The sequence below is a fragment of the Hemiscyllium ocellatum genome, chromosome 1, assembly GCF_020745735.1.
Source record: "Hemiscyllium ocellatum isolate sHemOce1 chromosome 1, sHemOce1.pat.X.cur, whole genome shotgun sequence".
In the NCBI taxonomy this organism is placed as follows: Eukaryota; Metazoa; Chordata; class Chondrichthyes; order Orectolobiformes; family Hemiscylliidae; genus Hemiscyllium; species Hemiscyllium ocellatum.
Window position 1 is genome coordinate 14210197 of NC_083401.1, and position 25198 is coordinate 14235394.

Below are 25198 nucleotides of genomic sequence, written 5' to 3' on the forward strand. Positions count from 1 at the left end.
CCATTGACTGGCACCACATCCACAAACATCCATTCCCTCCACCACTGATGCTCAGTGGCAGTAGTGTGTACTGTCTACAAGATGCATTGCAGAGCTTCAGAAAATTACTTAAGTTGAGTAAGCTGCAGCGCAAAGGGACTAGGCCTTACTTGTATATTAAATCTAGAAAGCTAAACACAGATACAGCAGGGAATTGGGAAGGGTAATCGAATGTTGTTTCAAGGAGATTCGAGTATAAGAATAAGGAAGTCTCATTGCAACTGTGCAAGGTGCTGATGACAGCACATCTGAAGTGCTGTGAGCAGATTTGTTCCCCTTATTTAAGGAAAAGTATTGTTTCTTGGAGGCAGTTCAGAGACAGTCCTCTAGGATGGTCCCAGGTATGATGGGATTGTCTTATGAGCAAAGGCTACTCACTGGAGTTTAAAAGATTTTAGGATTCCTAAGGACTCGAAAGAGTAAATGCTGAGAGCTTGTTTCCCCTCATGGGAGAGTCTAGGACACAATCTCAGAATAAAGGGGCCCCAATTTAAGAGTAAGGTGTAGAGGAATTTCTTCTCTCAGAAGGTTTAAGAGTCCTTGGAACTCCTACCAGAGAGAGCTGTTGGAGTAGAGACATGATGTATGTTTAAGGCTGAGATGGAATCTTCATCAGCTGGCATATCCAGGGTTATAGAAAAAGGCAGAAAAGTGGATGTAAGAATTGTCAGATCTTATTGAATGACGGAACAGGCTCGAGGGACTGAACAGAGTATTCAGATCAGAGTGGTGCTGGAAAAGCACAGCAGGTCAGGCAGCATCCGAGGAGCAGGAAAATCGAGCCCTGATGAAGGGCTTTTGCCCGAAACGTTGATTTTCCTGCTCCTCAGATGCTGCCTGATCTGCTGTGCTTTTCCAGCACCACTCTGATCTAAACTCTGGTTTCCAGCATCTGCAGTCCTCGCTTTTGCCTTGAGGGACTGAACAGCCTACTCCTGTTTCTATTTTTTATGGTCTGTGCAGACATTGACATTCTTAGACAACACCTTCCAAACCAATGACCGCTTTTATCTGGAAGGACAAGGGAAGCAGATACATGGGAACACCTTCATCTACAAGTTGCCCTCCAAGCCACTCATAATTCTGACTTGGAAATATTGGTATTCCTTCAGTATTGCTTAGTCAATCCTGAAATTCATTCCTTAACAGAATTGTAGGTGGACCTACAGCACATAGACTGCAGTGATTCAAGAATACAGCTCACTGCCACCTTTTTAAGGGGAACTATGATGGGCAATAAAAACTGGCCCAGCCAGCGATACTCACACCTCATGGATGAATTTTTTAAAATTCAATGATTGTGATTCAAATCAGGATGATCTCTATTGATAGAACTGGAAGAGAGGTACTGCTGAGGGAGTGTGAGGTTAAATTCGAAAGGGGAACCTTAAATATAATAATCTCTGAATTTCCACTTGAACCAAGTGTGGATTGGCATCATATGAAAGAGACTAGAGAAGTGAATGCATACCTCACAGACTGGATGTGAAAAGTGGATTCTGGTTGGTAGGCCCCTGGCACCAGTACTGGAGATTGTGGGGTCTGTACTATTTGGGCAGTGCACATTTGAATTGTGCTGGATGGGTGTTCTCATGAGTCATATAGTCAGGGAACCAGTGTGATGCTGGAAAAGCACAGCCGGTGAGGCAGCATCAGAGGAGCAGGAGAATCGACGTTTCAGGCATAAGCCCTTCATCAGGACTTATGCCTGAAATGTCAACTCTCCTGCTCCCCGGATGCTGCCTGCCCTGCTCTGCTACTCCAGCAGCACACTCTTCAACTCTGATCTCCAGCATCTGCAGGCCTCACTTTCTCTGTACAATTAGGGAAGTAGAGAAGGCCTCATACTAAAAACGGTTGTGAGGGATCAAATTTGAGTTAACTATCAAATCAAGGAATGGAGTTGTGCCAAAAGTACTTCGATGAGAAATGAAAGTCAAAGAATGGCAGGAAGGAACAGAGAATAAAATCCTAAGACCATCAAATGCCATGAAGATGACCAAAAAAACTAAAAGATCTATATCTGAATGTGCTTAGCTTTCATAACAAAGTAAACAAATTGATAGTGTGCATCAAAGTGAATAAATATGATCTGGTCACAATTATGGAGAGATGGCTACAGGATTACTATGTGCAGCTTTCAGTATAGTACATAATTTTCATAGATGTGCAATGCTGTATTTCAGAACATCTTCAATTCTGTCAACACATCAGAGAGTAGAGTACAAGGAATGGAAAAGGGACGAGGGAAATGTCCATTTGAACCAAAGGACCCATTTGCTGCTACCCTAGCAGGTAAGTGATTCTAAATGGGAAGATTCTAATCTGACCCTTTTTATGTCTCCTAGAATGGCTGTCACTTGCTGTGGTTTCATTCCAAGCATACATAGAAATATAGGAAATAGTACATCTCCTGCAGTCCTGAAGTCACAGAATCATAGAGGTCGACAGCAAAGAAAACTGCCTTCGGTCCAATGTATCTGTGCCAGTCAAAAGCAACCATCTAATTATTCTAATCCCATTTTCCAGCACTTGGCCCATAGCCTTGTATGCCTTGATATTGCAGATGCACATCAAAATACTTCTTAAATCTTTTGAGGGCTTTTGTCTCCACCATCCTTTCAGGCAGCAGATTCCAGATTCCCACCAATCTCTGGGTAAAAAAGGTTTTTCCTAGCATCTCCTCTAAACCTCATCCCCCTCAACTTAAATCTATGCCACCAGCGGTAGAAGAGACTAGGACCTGAGAGCATAGCCTGAGAGTTAGGGGAATACCTTTTAGAATGGAGATAAGGACAAATTTCTTCAGCCAGACATCAGTGAATCTATGGAATTCACTGCCACAGCAGGCTGTGGAGGCCAGGTCATTGGGTATATTTAAGACTGAGATAGGTAGGTTCTTGACTGTCAAGAGGATCAAGGGTTATAGGGAGAAAGCAGAAGAATGGGGTTGAGAAACATATCAGCCATGATCGAAAAAGCATGCTCGATGGACCTCATGGCCTAATTCTTCTGAATGACAGAGCAGATTTGATGGGACTGAATGGCCTAATTTCATCTCTTATATCTTATTGATCCCTCCATCAAGGGGCAATACCCAGCCTATGCACCTCCATTTTATAGAATGCTGGGAGTGGATATATAGAAGATGTATGCATTAATAGGAAACCTAGAACCTGAGGCAAAAGTATCTGAGTGAAGTGATGACTCTTGGAATGAAGGCGAGGAGAAATTTCTTCAGCCAGAGGGTGGCAACTCTGTGAAACTCATTGCCACACAGGGCTGTGGAGACCAAATCATTGTGTGTCTTTAAGACAGAGGTAGAGAGACTTTTGATTCGTGAGGAGACCAAAGGTTATGGGGAGAAGGCAGAAAAATGGATTTGAGAAACATATCAGCCGTGATCGAAAAAGCAGGCTCGATGGACCTCATGGCCTAATTCTTCTCCTATATCTTATGGATCTTGTGTCCCCTCTCAATCTCCTCTGCTGTAAGGAAAACAACCCCAATCTGTCCAATCTCTCTTCATCACTGAAGGTCTACAGTCCAGGCAACATCTGGTAAATCGTCACTGCATCCTCTTCAGTGCGAGCACATCCCTCCAGTAATATGTATGCCAGAACTTTTTGTTTCATATTCATTCACACGATGTGCACATCACTGGCCAGCCAGCATTTGATGCCCATCACTAATTTCCCAGAGGGCAGTTGAGAGACAACTACACTGAGTGTCTGGATTCACATGTAGGCCAAAGTATGGCAGATTTCCTTCCCTGAAAACATTGATTAACCAGATGGGTTTTCCAACAATCAACAATGGATTCATGGTCATTATTAGATTCGTAATCCCAGATTTTAATGGAATTGAAATTCCACCATCTGTGGGATTTGAAGCGTGGTCCCCAGGACATTACCTGGATCTCTATATTAATAGTTTAATGATACTATCACTCAGCTACCATCTCCCGATGCATGCAATACTCTAGTTGTGGCCTAAGCAATATTTATACAGCTCCAGCATAACCTCCCTGCTCTGAAACCCTGTACCTCAGCTAATAAAGGCACGTATCTCGTATGCCTTCTGAACCACTTTATCGACCTATCCTTATACCCGAGAGGATCAGAGTATTTGCATACCTAGATATATGTGATCATTTGTCCTGCCCAAGTGCATTTCTTCAGATTGAATTCCAATCAAATGAGACAACAATAATTTAGTTGTTGGCCAATTAGATTCAGTGTTCGTCCATTAGTGCTAGATGTTATTGCGGCAAGAAAAATGGCAGAGATAGAGTGACGTGAAGTTACGTGCTGCTGGATTCATCCCAGTGATGTTGCATTTTCTCCAAGTCATGTCACAACTCACCTTCTAATATGGCCATGTGTTGAAAAAGTGACATCTGACCTTCTGTTTCTATTGATATTGTTCACAGACTACTTTATGATGACTTGCTAGGTCATAGAACATACAACAGTACAGCACAGAACAGGCCCTTCAGCCCACGATGTTGTGCTGACCACTGATCCTCATGTGTGCACCCTCAAATTTCTGTGACCATATGCATGTCCAGGAGTCTCTTAAATGTCCTCAATGACCTTGCCTCCATAACTGCTGCTGGCAATGCATTCCATGCTCTCACAACTCTCTGTGTAAAGAACCCGCCTCTGACATCCCCTCTATACTTTCCTCCAACCAGCTTAAAACTATGACCCCTCGTGTTAGTCATTTCTGCCCTGGGAAATAGTCTCTGGCTATTGACTCTACCTATGCCTCTCATTATCTTGTATACCTCAATTAGGTCCCCTCTCCTCCTCCATTTCTCCAATGAAAAAAGTCTGAGCTCAGTCAACCTCTCCTCATAAGATAAGCCCTCCAGTCCAGGCAGCATCCTGGTAAACCTCCTCTGAACCCTCTCCAAAGCATCTGCATCTTTTTTATAATAGGCCGACCAGAACTGGATGCAGTATTCCAAGTGCAGTCTAACCAAAGATTTATAGAGCTGCAACAAGATGTCACGACTCTTAAACTCAATCCCCCTGTTAATGAAAGCCAAAACACCATGTGCTTTCTTAACAACCCTGTCCACTTGGGTGGCCATTTTAAGGGATCTATGTACCTGCACACTAAGATCCCTCTGTTCCTCCACACTGCCAAAAGTCCTATCCTTAATCCTGTACTCAGCTTTCAAATTTGACCTTCCAAATGCATCACCTCGCATTTATCCAGGTTGAACTCCATCTGCCACCTCTCAGCCCATCTCTGCATCCTGTCAATGTCCCGCTGCAGATTACAACAGCCCTCTATACTGTCAACAACACCTCCAACCTTTGTGTCATCTGCAAACTTGCTGACCCATCCTTCAATCCCCTCACCCAAGTCATTAATAAAAATTACAAACAATAGAGGCCCAAGGACAGAGCCATGTGGAACACCACTCACCACAGACTTCCAGGCAGAATATTTTCCTTCTACTACCACTCGCTGTCTTCTGTTGGCCAGCCAATTCTGTATCCAGACAGCTATGTTCCCCTGAATCCCATTCTTCCTGTCCTTCTGAATGAGCCTACCATGGGGAACCTTATCAAATGCCTTGCTGAAGTCTATATGCACCACATCCACAGCTCGACCCTCATCAACTTTTCTAGTCACATCCTCAAAGAACTCGATAAGGTTTGTGAGGCATGACCTGCCCCTCACAAAGCCGTGTTGACTGCATTTAATCAAGCCATGCTCTTCCAGATGGTCATAAATCCTATCCCTCAGAATCCTTTCTAACACCTTGGAGACGACAGATGTGAGACTTACTGATTTGTAATTGCCGTGAATTTCCCTATTTCCTTTCTTGAAGAGAGGAATTACATTTGCCTCTCTCCAGTCCTCAGGTACGACTCCAGTGGAGAGCGAGGATGAAAAGATCTTCACAAGTGGTGAAGCAATTGCATTTCTCGTTTCCCAAAGCAGCCGAGGACAAATCTGGTCCGGGCCTGGCGACTTGTCAATCTTAATGTTTGCCGAATTTTCCAGCACATCAGCTTCCTCTACCTCTATTTCAGCATGCACACCTGCTCTTCAAAGGTTTCATTCACTACAAAGTTTGTTTCTTTCGTAAAGACAGAAGCAAAAAACTCATTTAGGGCTTCCCCTACCTCCTCAGACTCCACACACAAGTTCCCTCTGCTATCCCTGATCGGCCCTACTCTTTCTTTGACCATTCTCTTTTTCCTCACGTAAGTGTAAAATGCCTATGTGTTCTCTCTAATCCGTTCTGCCAAGCCTTTCTCGTGCCCCCTCCTGGCTCTCCTCAGACCATTTTTAAGCTCCTTCCTCGCCTGTCTGTAATCTTGTAGAGCTGAGCTTGACCCTAGCTTTCTCCACCTTATGTAAGCTACCTTCTTCCTTTTGACGAGAAGCTCCACCGTTCTCGTCATCCAAGGTTCCTTTATCTTACCACTTCTTGCCTGTCTCAGAGGGACATATTTATTCATCACTTGCAACAACTGTTCCTTAAACAGTCTCCACATGTCTATAGTGCCTTTACCATGGAACAATTGCTCCCAATCCATGCTTCCTAACTCATGTCTAATCACATCATAGTTTCCTCTTCCCCAATTAATTATCCTCTCATTTTGCCTAATCCTCTCCTTCTCCATAGCTATGTAGAATGTGAGGCAGTTGTGGTCACTATCACCAAAATGCTCTCCCACCACAAGATCTGATACCTGTCCCGGCTCGTTTCCGAGCACTGAGTCTAGAATGGCCTCTCCCTTCGTCGGCCTGTCAACGTACTGAGTTAGGAAACCCTCCTGAACACACCTTACAAAAACAGCTCCATTCAAATCTTCTGCTTGAAGGAGGTTCCAATCAATATTGGGAAAGTTAAAGTCACCCATTACAACAACCCTACTACGTCCACACTTTTCCAAAATCTGCCAACCTATGCTTACTTCCATCTCCCTGTTGCTATTGGGAGGCCTGTAGTAAACCCCTAAAGAGGTGACTGCTCCCTTGCTGTTCCTAATTTCCACCCATACTGACTCGGTAGGCAGATCTTCCTCGACAATGGAAGCTTCTGTAGCAGTGATACCCTCTCTGATTAGTAGTGCTACACCCCCCTCCTCTTTCTCCCCCCCCCCTCATCTTTTTAAATGCTCTAAACCCTGGAATATCCAGCAACCATTCCTGTCCCTGAGAAACCCATGTCTCTGTTATGGCCACAATATCACAGCACCAGGTACTGATCCATGCTCTAAGTTCGTCACTTTTACTCCTGATACTCCTTGCGTTAAGGCAAACACACTTTATCTGATACCTTAGTTCCTTGCCAGGAAAATCCTTCCCACTACCTCTTGCTATTGCCTCATCTGCATCAACTCTCACCTCTGGTATACAGCTCAGGTTCCCACCCCCCCGCCATACTAGTTTAAACCCTCCTGAACTACTCAAGCAAACCTTCCACCCAGGACACTGGTCCCCTTCCAGTTCAGATGCAACCCGTCCTTCTTGTACAGGTCCCACCTTCCCCAGAAGGCATCCCAATTATCTACGATTCTGAAGCCCTCCCTCCTACACCAGTTGCGCAGCCACGTATTAGGCTGCGCCCACTTCCTGTTCCTCACCTCGCTATCTTGTAGCACCGGTAGTAAACTAGAGAACACTACTCTGTTCGTCCTGTATTGCAGCTTCCATCCTAACTCCCTGAAATCACTTTTTATATCTTCGATCCTTTTCCTGGCTATATCATTAGTGTCAATATGTAACACGATTTCTGGCTGTTCGCCCTCCCCTTTCAGAATCTTATACACCCAATCGGAGACGTCCCGGACCCTGGCACCAGGGGCGGCACGGTGGTACAGTGGTTGGCACTGCTGCCTCACAGCGCCAGGGACCTGGGTTCAATTCCCACCTCAGGCGACTGACTGTGTGGAGTTTGCACATTCTCCCCGTGTCTGCGTGGGTTTCCTCCGGGTGCTCTGGTTTCCTCCCACAGTCCAAAGATGTGCGGGTCAGGTGAATTGGCCATGCTAAATTGCCCGTAGTGTTAGGTAAGGGGTAAATGTAGGGGTATGGGTGGGTTGCGCTTCGGCGGGTCGGTGTGGACTTGTTGGGCTGAAGGGCCTGTTTCCACACTGTAAGTAATCTAATCTAATCTAAAAAAACATACCTTCCGGGAATCCCGATCCTGACCACAAAATCTCCTCCCGTCGATTCCCCTAACTAGCGAGTCCCCTACCACGAGTACTTTTCTATTCTGCCCCCTTCCTTTCTGGGCCACAGTGTCAGGCTCAGTGCCAGAGAACTGACTGCTATGGCTTTCCTCTGGTAGGTCATTCCCCCCAGCAGTATCCAAAACGGTATACTTATTGCTGAGGGGAATGTCCACAGGGGATCACTGCACTGTCTGTCTGTCCCCTTTCCTCCCCCTAACTGTAACCCATTTATCCTTGTCCCTGAGCCTTAGGAGTGACCCACTCCCGGTAACTCCTCTCAATTACCCCCTCAGCCTCCCGAATGATCCGTAGTTCATCCAGCTCCAGCTCCAATTCCCTAACACGGTTTTCAAGGAGCTGGAGTTGGATGCACTTCCCACAGATGTAGCCAGCGGAGACGTGTGCTATGTGTTCCACCTGCCATATTCTGCAGGAGGAGCAAGCAACTGCCCTAGCATCCATATCCGACTTATCTGAACACCAATTCCAAAAAAACAGAAGTGGAGCAAGAATAGATAATTTGGGTCTTTGAGCCTGCTCGGCCAGTCGTTATGGTCATGGCTGATCATCCAAGACTCAATACTATGTTCCTGCTTTTCCCCAGTTCCCTTTTTCTCCAAGTGCTTTATCCAGCTCCTCTTTGAAATGATGCAATGTTTTAGTCTCAAATGCTTGGTAGCAAATTCCACGGGCTCACCACTCTCTGGGTGAAGAAATTGCTCCTCCGCTCAGTGCTAAATGGTTTATCACATATCCTTAGATTGTCGCCCTTGGTTCTGCACTACCCCACTCCATTCAGAACATCTTGAACATTTATTTTGTTTAGTCTTGTTAGAATTTTCTGGGTTTCTATGAGATCCTTCCATCGTGCCCCTAAACTCAGAAATATTAGCCTAATCAATTCAATCTCTCCTCATCCGTCAGTCCCAACACATCAGGATTCAGTTTGGTAAAGCTTTGTACTCCCTCTACAGCAAGAATATCCTTCCTGATAAGGAGACGAAAACGGCACACAATATTCCAGTGTTGTTTTACCAAAGCCCTGTATAATTGCAGGTTGATTGGAGTTACACGACCTATCCTTCCATCTGTCGGAACTGATCCAGAGTCTATAGAATCTTTGAAGGTTACTACAAAGACATCCACTATTTCTCAGGCCACTTCCTTAAGTCCTTCCTTAAATGATTATCAGGGCCTGGAAATTTATCGGTCTACTATCCCATCAATTTCCCCAGTACCATTTCCCTATTAATACTGAGTATCTTTAGTTCCTCCCTCTCACCAAACCCTGTGTTCTCCTCTGTGACCACTGCACCAAATCATGTATTTTGTTTGTCAGCCATTTATTTGTTCCTCATTATAAATTTCCCTGTCTCTAATTATAAGAGTCTTACATTTGAGGTCACCAATCTTTTAATATGAAGAGAAACTTTTACAGCCAGTGTTTATGTTCCCTGCAGACTTACTCTCATTCTCCCTTTTCCTTTTCTTAATCAATCCCTTTGACCTCCTTCGCTGAATTCTAAACTGCTTCCATCTGGGCGGCACGGTAGCACAGTGGTCAGCACTGCTGCCTCACAGTGCCAGAGAGCCGTGTTCAATGCCTGCCTCAGGCATCTGTCTGTGTGGAGTTTGCACATTGTCTACGTGGGTTTCCTCTGGGTGCTCTGGTTTCCTCCCACAGTCCAAAAATGTGTAGGTTAGGTGAGTTGGCTGTGCTAAGTTGTCCATAGTGTTAGGTGAAGGGGTGATTGTAAGGGTATGGGTCTGGATGGGTTGCTCTTCGGAGGGTCAGTGTGGACTTGTTGGGCCTGTATCTACACTGTAAGTAATCTAATCTGAATCCCACCTCTGTTTGTTTCTCGTCACTTTGTAGCTCTTTTTATTTCAATGCTATCATTAACTTCCCCAGTACACCATGGTGTAGCCACCTTTACCATTTTATTTATGTGCCAGACCAGAATGAGCAGTTCACCTGTGTGCTCTATAAATGTTTTACCATTGCCTTTCCATTGTCAAGTGTGTAAAGCCTGGGTGGGAGGGGTCTTTGATTAAGTTGGTTGCTTTCTGAGGCAGCAGGAAGTATAGATGGAGTCAATGGATGGAAGGCTGGTTTGCGTGGACTGCGTTGTGCTCACGACTCTCTGTAGTTTCTTGAGATCTTGGGAAGAGCATTGCCATACCAAGCCGTGATGCATGCAGACAGGATGCTTTCAATGGTGCATCTATAAAAATTGATAAAAGTCTTTGTGGATGTGCCAAACTTCCTTAAATCTCCTGAGGAGAGAGAGAGAGAGAGAGAAGCTGTTGTGGTTTCTTGACTGTCACATTGACATGAGTGGGCCAGGACAGATAGTTGGTGATCATCACTCCCAGGACCTTTTACTCTCTTCACCTCAGCACCATTGATGCGGACGGGTGCATGCCCTCCAGTCTGTTTCCTAAAGCCCGTGACAAACTCCTTCATTTTGCTGACATTAATGGATTGTTCTTTACACCATGCCTCAATCTCTTTCCTGTATTCCGACTTGTCATTCCTCTGTGTTTTCCCATTTAATAACTGTTGCCACAGACATTGCCTAATCTGTGGAACTTTTCCAGATGTTGCACAATTTGGATTTTCATTGTAATTTGCACTTGGTGTTTGTTGTGTTTCCTTGAATAACCTTAATGAATGCAACTAGCATGAACCTGGATTTTGGTGGCTGGATCATGCTTGAATGATTTATTTCGCCCATTTGTGCGTTTGCTTTCAGATGGAGTGCTATATGCAGCAACAGCAATTGATTTTCAGGGCAAAGATCCAGCTGTAGTTAAGAATACAAGATGGCAAGAAAAGATCCGCACGGAGGACTCTGTCAAATGGCTGAGTGGTGAGACTTTCTCTTTGTCTTTTAGAATCTTAGAGATGTACAGCATCGAAACAGACCTTTCAGACGAACTCGTTCATGCCGACCAGGTATCCTAAATTAATCTAGTCCCATTTGCCAGCACTTTACATCTACTATACATGATAGTGGCAATGTCAAGGATTATTCCAACAAGGCACAAAGAATCAAGATTATCAAACTTCTGCCTATCAGCCCTAGTATCTCTTTTGCATGACTTGGATTTTCTCAGTTGCTGTCTGAAACGTTCCTGTGAAGATTTTTGGAAGTTTTTATTTGCTATGTTAAATATCCATTTAAAGATCCATGCATTGTGAAATCAATACGCAGTGATTCAGTTATACCAACACTGGATTTTAAAAATCAGTAGATCATGGAGGGAGTGAACCCTGAGGAGACAATCATGCTTGTGTGGTCTTGAATAAGTAAGTGAAAGGAGATTTTAGCGCAATGTAATTTTTATTTTATAATGAGTGAGAGAGCAGGATCTACATGGGAATTAGTCTATTTAGAGCATACAGAGAGAGACCAAGAGAGACAGAAGGAAAGAATAAAATAGTATCTGCAAAAACAGTTTAGAATGGGCTGCTGGTCTTATGAACCCCTTACAAATCCAACAAGAGCATTAAAGCAAAGTACTACATATGCTAGAATTCTGAAACAAAAACAAAACGTTTTTGGAAATAGTTCTTCATAAGAATCATATTTGACTTGAAGGATTAACTCTATTTTTATTTTTACAGAGGCTACCAGACATGCTGAGTATTTCCAGAATTTGTCGATTTTTATTCCAACAATAGCTTGCATTTATGTCATACTTTTAACATACTGAAACAACTGAGAGTACTTTGTGAAGGCATTTGGTGGTGGTAGAAGACAGTAGTAAGAAATATCTCACCTCAGATGATTGAGAGATGTTAAGACATGGAGGCAGATGAATCAAATCAGCCTTTCTACTTCTGTATCTGCAACAAAATAAAATTAAAATCTTCAAAGACCTTCAAAATTGACTCCAATGGTTTCTAACCATAATTTTTAATTATCCAATCCCAGTATTTGTGAATAATTGATTCACACCACCAGGTCTGCAGTTTAAACAAAAAAAAACAAAAGACATAAAGCAAAAGTATGTAATCTAATTGGTGTGTGCTTTAAATGGCATCATGATGAAGCAAACTAGGAATTGTATGACAACATCACAGTGATGCAGCCTGAGAAGAGTGTCTTCACAGTCAGCATCATCTTGAACCAGTCTTGGATGGCTGTCATTGCAGTTGGGGACATGGCGAAGCAGGTTGGCAAGAGTGACCTTCCAGTCCACCTCATGGTGAAGCACTTTGGGAAAGGTGTCCTGTTGTTGAGAAGGAACAAATACTGCCGTCACAGAAAGAACTGGAGTGGTCTTAACCTATAACTTTTCTCATGTATAGTTTGTAAGGGCCATATTTTGTAGTAAGAAAGAGCAGTTAAGAAGGGATGAGAGAAACTGATATTTTTTGACATAAGCATCCTCCAAAAGGTTTGATTTAAAAGGGTCATGGCAGGAAAGCTCAAAGCTGTGGTGTACTCTTTCCTCTCTTTGTGGGGAACTGGGCACATTTCTGGCAAAGCAGTCTTGAAGGGCTGAATTGCCTACTCCTGCTCCTAACTCCAAATTCCTGGGACCATCATGTGTGCAGAATGTATCTCCAGCTGCAGGGGCATTGGACACGCTGTTGGGCTACTGAGCTAAGAGAATCATGGATAGCACACATGGAGAGGCGATCACACCGAAGGCTAAGACTCCACAAGCAGAAAAGGAATAGATGACCAGAGATAGACGACTAGACAGGAAAAAGTAAGGACTGCAGATGCTGGAAATCAGAGTCGAAAAGTATGGCGCTGGAAAAGCACAGCAGAACAGGTAGCATCTGAGGAGCGGGAAAATTGACATTTCGGGCATAAGCCCTTCTTCAGGAATCAAGATTGAAAGAGGACCCGGCAGACAGGAATTCCCTGTTGCCATTCCCTTGAAAATCAAATATACCACTTTGGATACTGGGCTCATCCGGGCTTTGAAACCGGGACCCCTTGCTTGTCTGCCATGCACAAGCCCCGAAGCAAGAATCATACTGCTAGACGAACAAGTGGTTGCCCATTAAAAACAAAACAATAAGGGAGAAGGTAGGATGACTCAAGGATAAAGGAGGGAACTTGTGCTTGGAGGCAGAGGGTGTGGGTGAGAACCTAGGTGAGTACTTTGTATCAGAATTCACCCAGGAGAAGGATATGGAGAGTAATGAGATTTGAGTGGAGCATGTGAACATGCTAGGGCATTTTGAGATCAAGGAAGAAGTGATGTTGGGTGTCTTGAAGAACATTAAGGTGGATAAGCTCCCAGGGCCCAATAGTATTCACCCCAGGTTATTGAGAGAAGCAAGTGAGGAGATTGCTGGGGCATTGACCAAGATCTTTGACTCCTTGCCAGTCATTGGAGAGGCCCCGGAGGACTGGTGATGAGCTAATGTTGTTCCTCTGCTCAAGAAGAGCAATAGAAATAATCCAGGAAACTATAGATCAATGAGTCTCACATTGGTGGTTGGGAAACTATTGGAGAGAATTCTTTAGGATTTATGCACATATTGAAAAGCATGGCCTAATTCTGGACATGATGTAGAGGTGCCGATGTTGGACTGGGGTGAACAGAGTTAAAAATCACACGACACCATTCTAAAAGATCAAAGACGTAAAAGCAATCAAGGTTTGTTCAGTATATCATTTCAATTGCGTGACACTCGGATTAAATTGTTTGAGGAGGTGATTGATGAGAGTAGACCAATGGACTTTAGTAAAATCTTTCAACAAGGTGGCTCATTTTAGGCTCATCCAGAAGATTAAGATGCATGGCATCCAAGGTGACTTGGCCATGTGGGTTCAGAATTGGCTTGTCTGTAGATGGAAGAGGGTAGTGGTGGGAGGGTGTTTTTCTGGCCTAAGGCCCATGAGTAGTGGTGTTCCGCAGGGATCCATACTGGGACCTTGTGTGTGTGTGTGTGTGTGTGTGTGTATAAAAATTACTTCTCTATGTGGATTGTCACCTTGTTGTGGTGGAGAAGCTCGTGTGGTCCTGAAGTCTCGTGAGCAATACTGTCTGGAGCTATGCTCCTGCCAGGGTCACCCATGGCGGTAAGATCAAGGGTGAGGATCCAGACGAAGGTCAATCCAACCAAGAACTCAATGGTGGAACAACCAGGTGACGTTACTTTGAATTCAGTGGCCTTGGAGAGAGTGCTAAAGAGGTTTACCAGGATGCTGCCTGGATTAGAGGGTATGACCTATAAGGAACGGCTAGAAAAACTTATGTTGTTTTCTCTTGAGCAGTGGAGACTAAGGAGAGATTTGATAGAACTCTATAAAATGATCAAATGTGTAGATAGCGTTTATGGTCAGAATCTTGTTGAAATGCCTAAAACTAGGGGGCATGCATTTAAGGTGAGAGGGGGAAAGTTCACAGAAGATGTGGAGGACATGTTTTTTTATAATGAGGGTAGTAGGAGTCTAGAATGCGCTGTCGGGTGGTGGTGGAAGCAACCGTGATCAGGGCATTTAAGAAATTTTTAGATAATCACATGAATATGCAAGGAATGGAGGGATATGTATCAAGGGCAGGCAGAAAGGATTGGTTTAATTTAGTGTCATGTTCAGCATAACATCCTGGGCCAAATGGCCCATTCATATGCTGTCCAGTTCTGGGTTCTTTGGATACTATTGAGGGTAATAGCCTCTTAGGGGATAGGAACAGACAAATTCAAGGCACCACAGATGGCTGTGCTACACAGTGCTATGAAGGGGTAGGTGTGTACTGTACCTTTACAAGAGAGTGAAAGCTGGCACATACCTAGAGTGTGCTGAAAAATTTTTAAATGTAACATTTGGTTGTGAAACAAATAGCGGAGCTGAGTTATTATGATACACAACAAATTCAAATTTGGCCAATCGGTTTAAATTAAGCCCCAAGATACCAAAATCCAATTGAATTTGAATTTTACTGTTTTGATGACATGAAACTAATGAGATGGTCTGATGTTTTGGGGTATAAAACCAGGCATTTAGAACAATTAGCCAGAATGGCAAAGAACACCAACAAACCGATGGCCTGCAGAGCCTCTCTGTGAAAGCTGCCTGTTCATATGAAATCTGTGCAGCAGAAGACTGAAGAAAAGACGACCCAGAAAAAATCTACAGAGGAAGATACAAAGGGAAGACGTAGCTGACTAGTTTTGAAATTTAATTTTTTTTTGTAAAACTTAATCAGGGTTTTTTATCGGATCAGTATGTTGTTGTAGTGTGGGAGGTAGATAAATCAATCAGACGAAGGAGGCTTACAGTGTAGAAAATTGTTGTTTAATGTGCTTTTCTTCCTTGAGTTAAAGAATAACTTCTTAATTTTTTTCATTAAAATAGTGGAATTTGGTAATTCTTTGTCACTCATACTTTAACACAGTATGAGGCGAAATGAGTTTTTCTGTGTGTTTCGTTTAAATTAGCAGAAAGGTTTACTCCACGTCGTAACAGTAGAAAGGAAAAAAAGTGTGAAAGTGCAATAGTTCCAGGGGATTCAGTTGTAAAGGGAACTGATAGGTGTTTCTGTGGCAGCAAACAAGACTCAAGATGGTATGTTGTCTCCCTGTTGCTAGGATCAAAGATGTCTCTGAGCAGCTACCGGACATTCTGAAGGCGGCGGAGGGGGGGGGGGGGGGGGGGGGGTTTGAGCAGCCAGTGGTTCTGGAGTGCATTGGTCCCAATGTCATAGGTTTACAAAAAGGGGTGTTAAAGCAGAATACAGAGCATTAGGAAGAAAGCTGAAAGTAGTATCTCATAGGTAACATTCCCAAGATTACTATCAGTGCGACATTTTAGACAGGCAAAGGAGAAATTATGGTAGAGTTGCATTATTGGTTAAAGAGAATATAAACACAATATTGAGGAAAGACATTAGCTCAGACATTAGCTGTGTAGGTAGAATCTGCTGCTTCACAGAGGGATGCCTACACATTTGAACATGCTGTCTGGTCCTTCAGCTGACCAGACATGTGGCATTACTTGGAAGAAGGGCAGTGGGTGGTTATCCTCTGTATTCACAAAGGAGGGTATAAGTAATATACCAGAAATGATAGAGTTGAGTGAGAGGCAATAACTGAAATAAATCTCTGTTAGTAGAAAAATGGTTTGGGGAAATTAATGGGATAAATGCCCAGCACCTGAAATTCTACATTCCAAAGGACTTAAGGAAGTGGCCCTAGAAATAATGGATAGTCATCTTCCAAAATCCTTTAAAATCTGGAACAGTTCCTACAGACTAGAGAGTAGTTAATGTAACTACTTAAAAAGGGGTGTAGAAAGAAAACAGAGAATATCAACCAGTGAGTTTGATGTCCATTGTGGGGAAGATGCTGGAATCAATATTAAGGATTTTTTCGCAAAGCACTTGGAAAACAGTGGTAGAATGAGGCACAGCATGGATTTACGAAAGAGAAATAATGCTTGACATATCTCCTGGAATTCTTTGAGCATGTAAATCATGATGTTGATCAGGTAGAGGCAGTGGATATGGTTGATTTGGACTTTCAGAAGGCTTTTGACTAAAATTAAAGTAAAATTGGAAAATTGCTGACCTTTTTTAATAGCCAACTTCTGCAATCTGCTTAAACGTAATGCTCTTCCCTACAGAACCTATTGATCAAGAACCAGGTTAACTTCCAGACCTGGCCTCATGTCTAAACCAAAGCTTGTTTGCCTTTTCTAAGCTGTTCCCCACAGCTCCAAACCAAAATTAATAAAAGAATATGGCAAAAAATAATGAAAAATCAATGATCAACTTGGATGGAGATTAAGCATAACAAAGGTCAGTAAACATTGTTGGGAGTAGTTTATAGTATTTCCTCCCTCTACATTTGTACTAGAAACAATTGTAGTTCATAAACCACAATGCAGTATTTATGGGGGAACTTTGGTCTTCACATAGAAAATGTAGGACAAATTAATTTTCAGAGTCCACATTTGTTGAATGATTTTGTGACTGTGACCTCGAACAATGTATTGTGAAAGCAACTTGGGAAAAAAGCTATTTTAGATCTATTATTATGTAATGCAGTTGTGTTAATTAATGATCTCATGGCAAAAAATAATCAGCATTTTTAATCCTTGCCAAGAGTCTTAAATTTAAACAAAGTCTAAATAAAAACATTAGTGTCAGGGGAGCCAACTTAGGTTAAAAGGATAAATAGACTGAAAGATATGGTGGTAAATAAACAGATAAATTTTTCAAGGAACTATTCAAAAGCTTCAGCAAACATGCATTCCATTAAAAAGTCAAAGATTAATGAGAAGCACCAGCCTGTGATTAACCAGGGAAGTCGAGACTTGCAGGAGGTTGAAAGCAGTAGTTTGTTTTAACGTGAAGGATAGTAGTATTTCTCATGGTTGAGAGAGTTTTTGAAACAAACAAAACATGAGCCAAAATTGATTCTAAAAAATCTTGAAGATGGGATATTAGAGTAAAACAGCCAGAGATATAAGGGAGGTAAAATCAATGACTGCAGATGCTGGAAACCAGATTCTGGATTAGTAGTGTTGGAAGAGCACAGCAGTTCAGGCAGCATCCGAGGAGCAGCGAATTGCCTGAACTGCTGTGCTCTTCCAGCACCACTAATCCAGAAGCCAGAGATATAAGCAAATAGTAATACCTTTAAAAAGTACATAAAGAGGAGATTAGGTAAAGTTAGGGACAGAACCAAAAGAAATTATCATGGTGGATGAGAAAATGACACTGACTAAACTAATATTTTGTTGGTGTCTTTGGAGTGGGAGTAAAAAGAGTTACAGTAGAATTGGAGAGTAACTACAAGCGAATGAAATAATAGTTTGTGTTATTTGTTCAAGTAATTGAATTGAATTGAATTGAATTTATTGTCACGTGTACTGGGGCACAGTGAAAAGCTTTGTCTTGTGAGCAATATAGGCAGATCACAGAGTTAAGTAGCATAGATAGTAAATAATAGGTAAACAGAGGCAAAAACAAAACTCAGGTACAGGCGAATGCTCAGAGTTTGTGAGTCCATTCAGTATCCTAATGACAGTAGGGTAGAAACTGTTGCAAAACCAACTGGTGCATGTGTTCAGGCTTCTGTACCTTCTCCCCGATGGTAGAGGTTGTAGAAAAACATTACCAGGGTGGGATGGATCCTCAAGGATGCTGGCTGCCTTTCCTTGATGGTGGGCCTGGTAGATGGATTCTATAGATGGGAGGTTGGCCTTTGTGATTGGCCAGGCCGAGTTCACCACTCTGTGTAACCATCTCCGATCTTGAATGATACAGCTGATACATCCAGACAGAGTGCTTAATGGCGCACCTATAAAAGTCGCCGTCATGCCAAATTTCCTCAGCTGCCTGAGGAAGAAGAGACATTGTTGGGCCTTTGTAATCCGTGCATCCACATGAAGAGTCCAAGAAAGCTTGTTGTGGATGACCACTCCCAGGAGCTTGACACTCTCCACTCGTTCCACCTCTGTGCTGTTAATGTGAAGGAGGACATGAGTAACATCCGGCCGAAACTCAATAATGAGTTCCTTGGTTTTGCTGGCATTGAGAGCTCGGTTGTTCTCTGTGCACCATTTTTCCAGGTCTTCTACCTCCCGTCTGTCGTCTGTTTCATCGCCATCTGAGATTCGACCAACTATGGTGGCATCATCAGCAAACTTGTAAATGGCGACGCAGTCACAGGTAGGGGGCTGAGTACGCACCCCTGGGGGGGCTCCAGTGTTGAGTGTTACTGAGGATAAAATATTGTCCCCAATCTTCACTGATTGTGGCCTGTGGGTCAGAAAACTGAGGATCCAGTTGCAGAGATTGATGTGGGCTTCCATGCCATAAGAGCATGTATTTCCTTCCCTATCTACCCTTCATGAAATTGTGATGAACAATGTTCTTAAACTGCTGCAGTCTAAATGGCATAGGTACACTCACAGCTCTGTGAGAGATGGAGTTCCAGAATTTAGCGGTTAAAGAACTGCAGTATATTTCTTAGTCAGGATTGTATATTTCCTGTTTATTGACACAGGAGAGCATCAGGATTTGGAGGATGGCTTGCAGGTTGTGGAATTCTCAATCAGGTATCACCCTTGTCCTTCTTGGTGTCAGAAGTTGCAACCATGGAAAAATCTGATGTAGGCGCCTCCAAGAGTTCACAGTAGATTATATGAATGGTACACACTGCTGTCATTATGTGCCAATAGTGAAAGGAGTCAGTGGTGGTTGCAGTGCTCATCAAATGGTCTGCTTTGTCGAGATAAAGGAATGTTGATGCAGTTACACTCATCTAAGTAAATTTGGAGCATCCTATTGAACTGATTTGTAGACAAGATATAGGGTGTCAGAAAGTTAACTTTTGTAGCTACAGTAGTCATGTGACTGTCCTAAGTTAAATTTCCAGTCATTGGCAGTCCTCACAATGTGAACATTGGTGTCAGCATTGCTATTGAATGTCCTGTGAAGACGTCTAATTGAATTCTGTCTTGTTGAAAATGATCATTGGCTGGCAGTTGTGTGGTGCAATTGTTACTTCCCATGTGTCAACCCAAGCCTGAATGCTATTCAAGGCTTGTCACAGGTATTGATTGCAGGGATGTTGGTACTGTTCCATATAGGGTCTCCTGAACATGCAATGGAATTTTGGGATAGGTAACGACAGTGGCCATTAGTCTTCTCCAGTGACTCTGGGAAAATATATGTCAGAGGCAACAGATATACATTGTACAAAAATAGATCTTTGTACGGGATAAATGTGTAAAACCTGTTGACCAACTAGACAGAATCTAACCAGATGTCTTGACATTCAACAACAATTATAGTTTAAAGTTGCCAGTGAATGTTAGAGAAACTCAGTAAATCTGTGGGGAGAGAGAAAGAGAGAAATAACTAGTTTGGAAAAGGTATAAGAGAGTACAATAGTCTTGATATTTAAAAGGAAGAGCTGATTGCTGGTACATGTGGAGAGCCAGCTAATATTCACAACCAGGTCTTATCAATATAAACGCCAATGGAGCTCTGTCTGGATCAGACACTTACTGGGGACCGCAGGATTAGTTCCCAGAAGTTACGTCATTTGTAAGAAGGAGACGTGGCCAAGATTGTGGGGGACTAGAGAATAAGTGCAAGGAAGATTAAAGACTTTTTTGTGAGACAATAAGACTGTTCTAAGACTACAACGAGATAATATTATTAATACTATCAACTTTGGGGAGATGAAACACAGACAAGGCAATGGCAATAGGTGCCTCACAGGAGGCCCATGGTGTCAGAGGCAAGGTGATAGCACAGATAGAAGCTTGGCTGTCTGGGAGAGAGCAGAGGGTGGGGATAAAAGGGTCTTTCTCAGGATGGCAGCTGGGTAACAAATGGTGTTCCACAAGGCTCAGTGTTGGGACCACAACTTTTCATTTTATGCATTAATGATCTGGATGAAGAAACTGGGGGCATTCAGACTACGTTTGCAGATGAGACAAAGATAGGTAGAGGGACAGGTAGCATTCAGGAGTCAGGGAGGCTGCAAAAGGATTTGGACAGGTGAGGAGAATGGGCAAAGAAGTGGCAGATAGATGTACAACGTGGGAAAGTGTGAGGTCATGCACTTTGGTAGGAAGGATAGAGGCATGGACTGTTTTCTAATTGGGGAGAAAATTCAAAAGTCTAAGTGCAAAGTGACTTGAAAGTTCGAGTCCAGGATTCTCTCAAGGTCAACTTTCAGTTTGAGTCACTTGTTAGGAAGGCAAATGCAACGATGGTATTTATTTTGAGAGGCCTTGAATATAAAAGCAGGGATGTACTTCTGAGGCTGTATGAGGCTATTGGTCAGACCACATTTGGAGTATTATGTACACTTTAGGGCCCCATATCTAAGGAAGGCTGTATTGGCCCTGGAGCATGTTCAAAGGAGGCTCAGGAAAATGGTCCCTGGAATAAAAAGCTTAACATATGAGGAACATTTGAGGACTTTGGGTTCATACTTGATGGAGTTTGGAAGGATGAGGGGGGATCAGATTGAAACAAGGTACCTTGCAAGAAATGTAACAAATATGACATTGGACAAATAGGCAGAAAACTAGCTACCAGGATATGTGAACAGCAACTGGCCACAAAAAAAACATGATCCACTCTCATTAGTATCCTCACATACAGATGAGGAAGGACACCACTTCGACTGGGACAACACATCCATCCTAGGACAAGCCAAACAGAGACATGCGTGAGAATTCCTAGAAACATGGCATTCCAACAGGAACTCTATCAATAAACACATTGATTTCGATCCCATTTGCCACCCCCTGAGAAAACGAACAGGAAATGATGCCACCACAGGAAATGACATCACTAACCCAAGGAGACCTAAACACATAAATAGAAAGCAGGCCAAACCACCGGTGTTTCATCTGGAGGCTCACTGATGATGTTGCCTAATATGGTGATGAAAATGTCTGAAAACGAACCTTCCAGCTCAGTGAACAAACCTGCATCCAGAATCAACCAAGTTTCTCCAGCAATTTCTGTTTCAGATTTCCTGTATCTGCTGTTTTTTTGTTTTGGTCAAAAAAAAAATTGGTCATGATTGTTGTTACTTGGAGCAATGCAATTTAGTTCCCATATTTGTTGCATTACAACAACGATTGCATTTCATGGTCACAAAAAGCAATTTAAGAGACAAGCCTTTCTTTCCATTAATATTCAAGCCATTTTATAAGACACTGTAATCAAGGGAGGGATGGGGGAATGCATTCTGTCAATATTGATTCTCCCCACTGACTTTCTGACGTGTGCTGGTAGTTATAAAAGTAAGGGGTGGGGTTGCAGATGGAGTGTGGCATAACAGAAATAAATTGGGGTATTGTGTATTTCACAAAATAGTGACTCTGGAATTACTGACTGGGGTTTAGAAGTGTGTAAGTTTTAGGAAGGAAGTAGTTGACAGCTTTATTTATGCTAATCCTGTTAACACACTTGTTCTGAGTAAATCGCAGTTACAAAAGTCAGGACAGTTTCTTAGAGCTAAGGTTGGTTTGCAATATTGAGGAATGTTAAGTCACTTCTGAGGATATTCACACTAGAGTCTGTGGAAAGAAATATAATTGTTGGGTCAAAAAGCCAGAGCTGTTGGTCACCTTTCTATACAAAGGATGTTGTAAGTAGGCTGAGTTTTTTTTCCTGGAACGTCAGAGCCTGAGCGAAGTCTATAAAATCACGAGGGGGGTGAATAGAGTGAATAGCGAAGATCTTTTACCTAAGTTAGGGAAGTCCAAAACTAGAGGGCATAGGTAAGGTGAAAAGGGATGGATGTGAAAGTGACCTGAGGAGTAACTTCCTTTCACTCAGAGGTTGGAGCATGTATGGAACGAGTTGCCAGAGGAGGTGGAGGTGGGTACCATTACAACATTTAAAAGGGATCTGGGTGAGTATACGAATAGGAAGGGTTTAATGATTCCTTCACTTTCCAGTCTCCTGATTTCTGCTTCTAGTTTTGCATATGGCACTGGGCTGGCCTTGCAGAATCGTGGAATTGCTTCCTGGTCAACACGCAAGGTTGCGGTAACCAAAATAAGCTGCAGGTCCACAAGATGTCAGGAGAATTACTCATTGATTTTCATATGCCCCAATGTCATTTGCCCGGGAAAAATAACACATTGTTTCCATACACTGGGCCTAGTCTTCGACAGCAGTATAGAATAAGTCAAGCTTCCCAAATAAAGGCATGATGCCAGAAATGCTTACCCAGCTCAAAGATAATTGTTGTGAGCAAATTTCTCCAGGACTCAATATAACTCGGTAAAACAACTTGGTAGGTGCCAGTTTCCCATTTCCAAGTGATTCTTGATTTGTAGGTTCATAGTACTTGACACTAGTCCGGCTTCGTCAGGTGCAAATGTGTTGCTGGTCAAAGCACAGCAGGTCAGGCAGCATCTCAGGAATAGAGAATTCGACGTTTCGAGCATAAGCCCTTCGTCAGGGCCAGCTCTGAGTGAGCAGACCCTCTGACACCCCTGCTTATATTTGTCAGCCAAGGCTCCCTGATTGGACCAGTTACAGCATCATTCAAGGAACTCATATTCTATGAGGCCCATTTGGCTGACTTTGTTGCAATCATGACATTCCTTCTTTTGCAGTTTTGACACAAGTTTCCCAAATGTTCATAAGAGAAAATTGCAGGGCTGACTGGGCTACTTCCACCTTGTTTCCATCTCAATCTACTTCACTCCAACTCACTCGGCAAATTTCAGAGTCATTATGGAAAGAGATAAGGTTAGTGCAGAAATAAAGTATCTAAGTTGGGGGAAAGGTCAATTTCAAGTTCATTAGACAGGATTTGGCAAACATAGACCACAGCTAGATGTCACTTGCGGTAGTAAGTTTCTAGAGTGCGTTTAGATTAGATTAGATTCCCTACAGTATGCAAACAGGCCCTTCGGTCTAACATGTCCACACCCACCCTCTGAATAGTAACCCACCTAAACCCATTCCCCTACCCTATGTTTACTCCTGACTAATGCATCTAACACGATGGACAGTTTAGCGTGACCAATCCAACTAACCTGCACATCTTTGGATTGTGGGAAGAAACCGGACCACCTGGATGAAATCCACGCAGACACAGGGAGAATGTGCCAACTCCACACAGGCAGTCCCCTGAGGTGGGAGTTGAACCCCGGGTCCCTGGTGCTGTGAGGCAACAGTGCTAAACACTGAGCCACCATGCCACCCAATTAATAGATTAATATGGAGGAGTTATTAGATGGTTTAGCGAGCATTAAAATGCACAAATCCCAGAGCCTAATGAGATGTATCCCAAGCTGCTATGGGAGGCACAGGAGGAGATTGCTGCGGCTTTGGTGGAGATAATACTTCACTGACCATCGGTGAAGTGCCAGATGAGTGGAGAATAGCTAATGTGGCTCCTTTGTTCAAGAAGGGCAGCGGGGATAGGCCAGGTAATTACAGATCAGTTAGTGTGACATCAATGGTAGGGATATTATTGGAAAGACTTCTAACAGACAGGATTAATCAATATTTGGAAAGGCAGGGATTGATCAGGAATGGTCAGCATGGATTTGAGAGGGAGATTCTGTCTGACTAATTTCATTTTGCAAAGGTGACTAAATATATTGTTGAGGGTAGTGCAGCTGTTGTGGGTTACCTGGACCTCAAGACAGCCTTTGACAAGGTCCCATGTGGGAAGGTAAGAGCCCATGTATCCAATGCAAGTTGGCAAAGTGGATCTGACATTGGCTTGAAAACAAGAGATAAAGGGAGGTTTGGGTTTTGTGATTGGAAGTCTGTGACCAGTGATGTACCACAGGGATTGATGCTAGGTTTCTTGCTGTTTGTTATTTACATTAATGATTTTGATGTGAATGTAGAAAGTATAGTTAGTAAGTTTGTAAATGACATGGTAATTGGTGGTGAAAGTGAGGAATGCAGATGCTGGAGATAAGAGTCAAGATTAGAGTGGTGCTGGAAAAGCACAGCAGGTCAGGTAGCTTCCGAGGAGCAGGAAAATTGACGTTCCAGGCAAAAGGCCTTCATCAGGTGTTGTTGACAGTAAGGAAGATGGTCTCAGGCTACAGTCTGATATTAATCAGCTGGTAAATTGGACTGAGAAATGCCAGATGGAATTTAATCCTGATATGTGTGAAGTGATGCATTTTGGGAAGTCTAATCAGGGACTGATCTATGCAATGTATGATCCTTTGGGAGTACTGAGGAACAAAGGGATCTAAGTTACAAGTCTATAGATTCCTGAAGGTGTCAACACAAGTAGATAGAGTGGTGAAAAAGACACACAGGATGTTTGCTTTCATAGTTGGGGTGTAAAAGGCAGAGCAGGAAAGTTTTGCTGAAACTTTGTAGAGCATTAGTTAGGCCACAGATGGAATAATGTGTCACACTACCAGAAGGACATAATTGCACTGGAGAGGGTGCAGAGGAAATCACCAGAATGGTACAAGGCATGGAAGGTCTCGATTATGTGGAAATACTGG

The 25198-nt window shown here is 43.0% G+C and overlaps 1 protein-coding gene across 2 annotated transcripts in view; it reads left to right on the plus strand.

Moving 5' to 3' along the window:
• Positions 1-25198, plus strand: part of sema4f (sema domain, immunoglobulin domain (Ig), transmembrane domain (TM) and short cytoplasmic domain, (semaphorin) 4F) — a 234365-nt gene that overhangs the window by 124716 nt on the left and 84451 nt on the right. For both annotated transcript variants that reach the window (XM_060837263.1, XM_060837356.1), the window contains exons 5-6: positions 2226-2334; positions 11003-11119. In XM_060837263.1, the coding sequence (XP_060693246.1) occupies positions 2226-2334; positions 11003-11119 (226 nt within the window). The remainder of the gene's footprint in view (positions 1-2225; positions 2335-11002; positions 11120-25198) is intronic.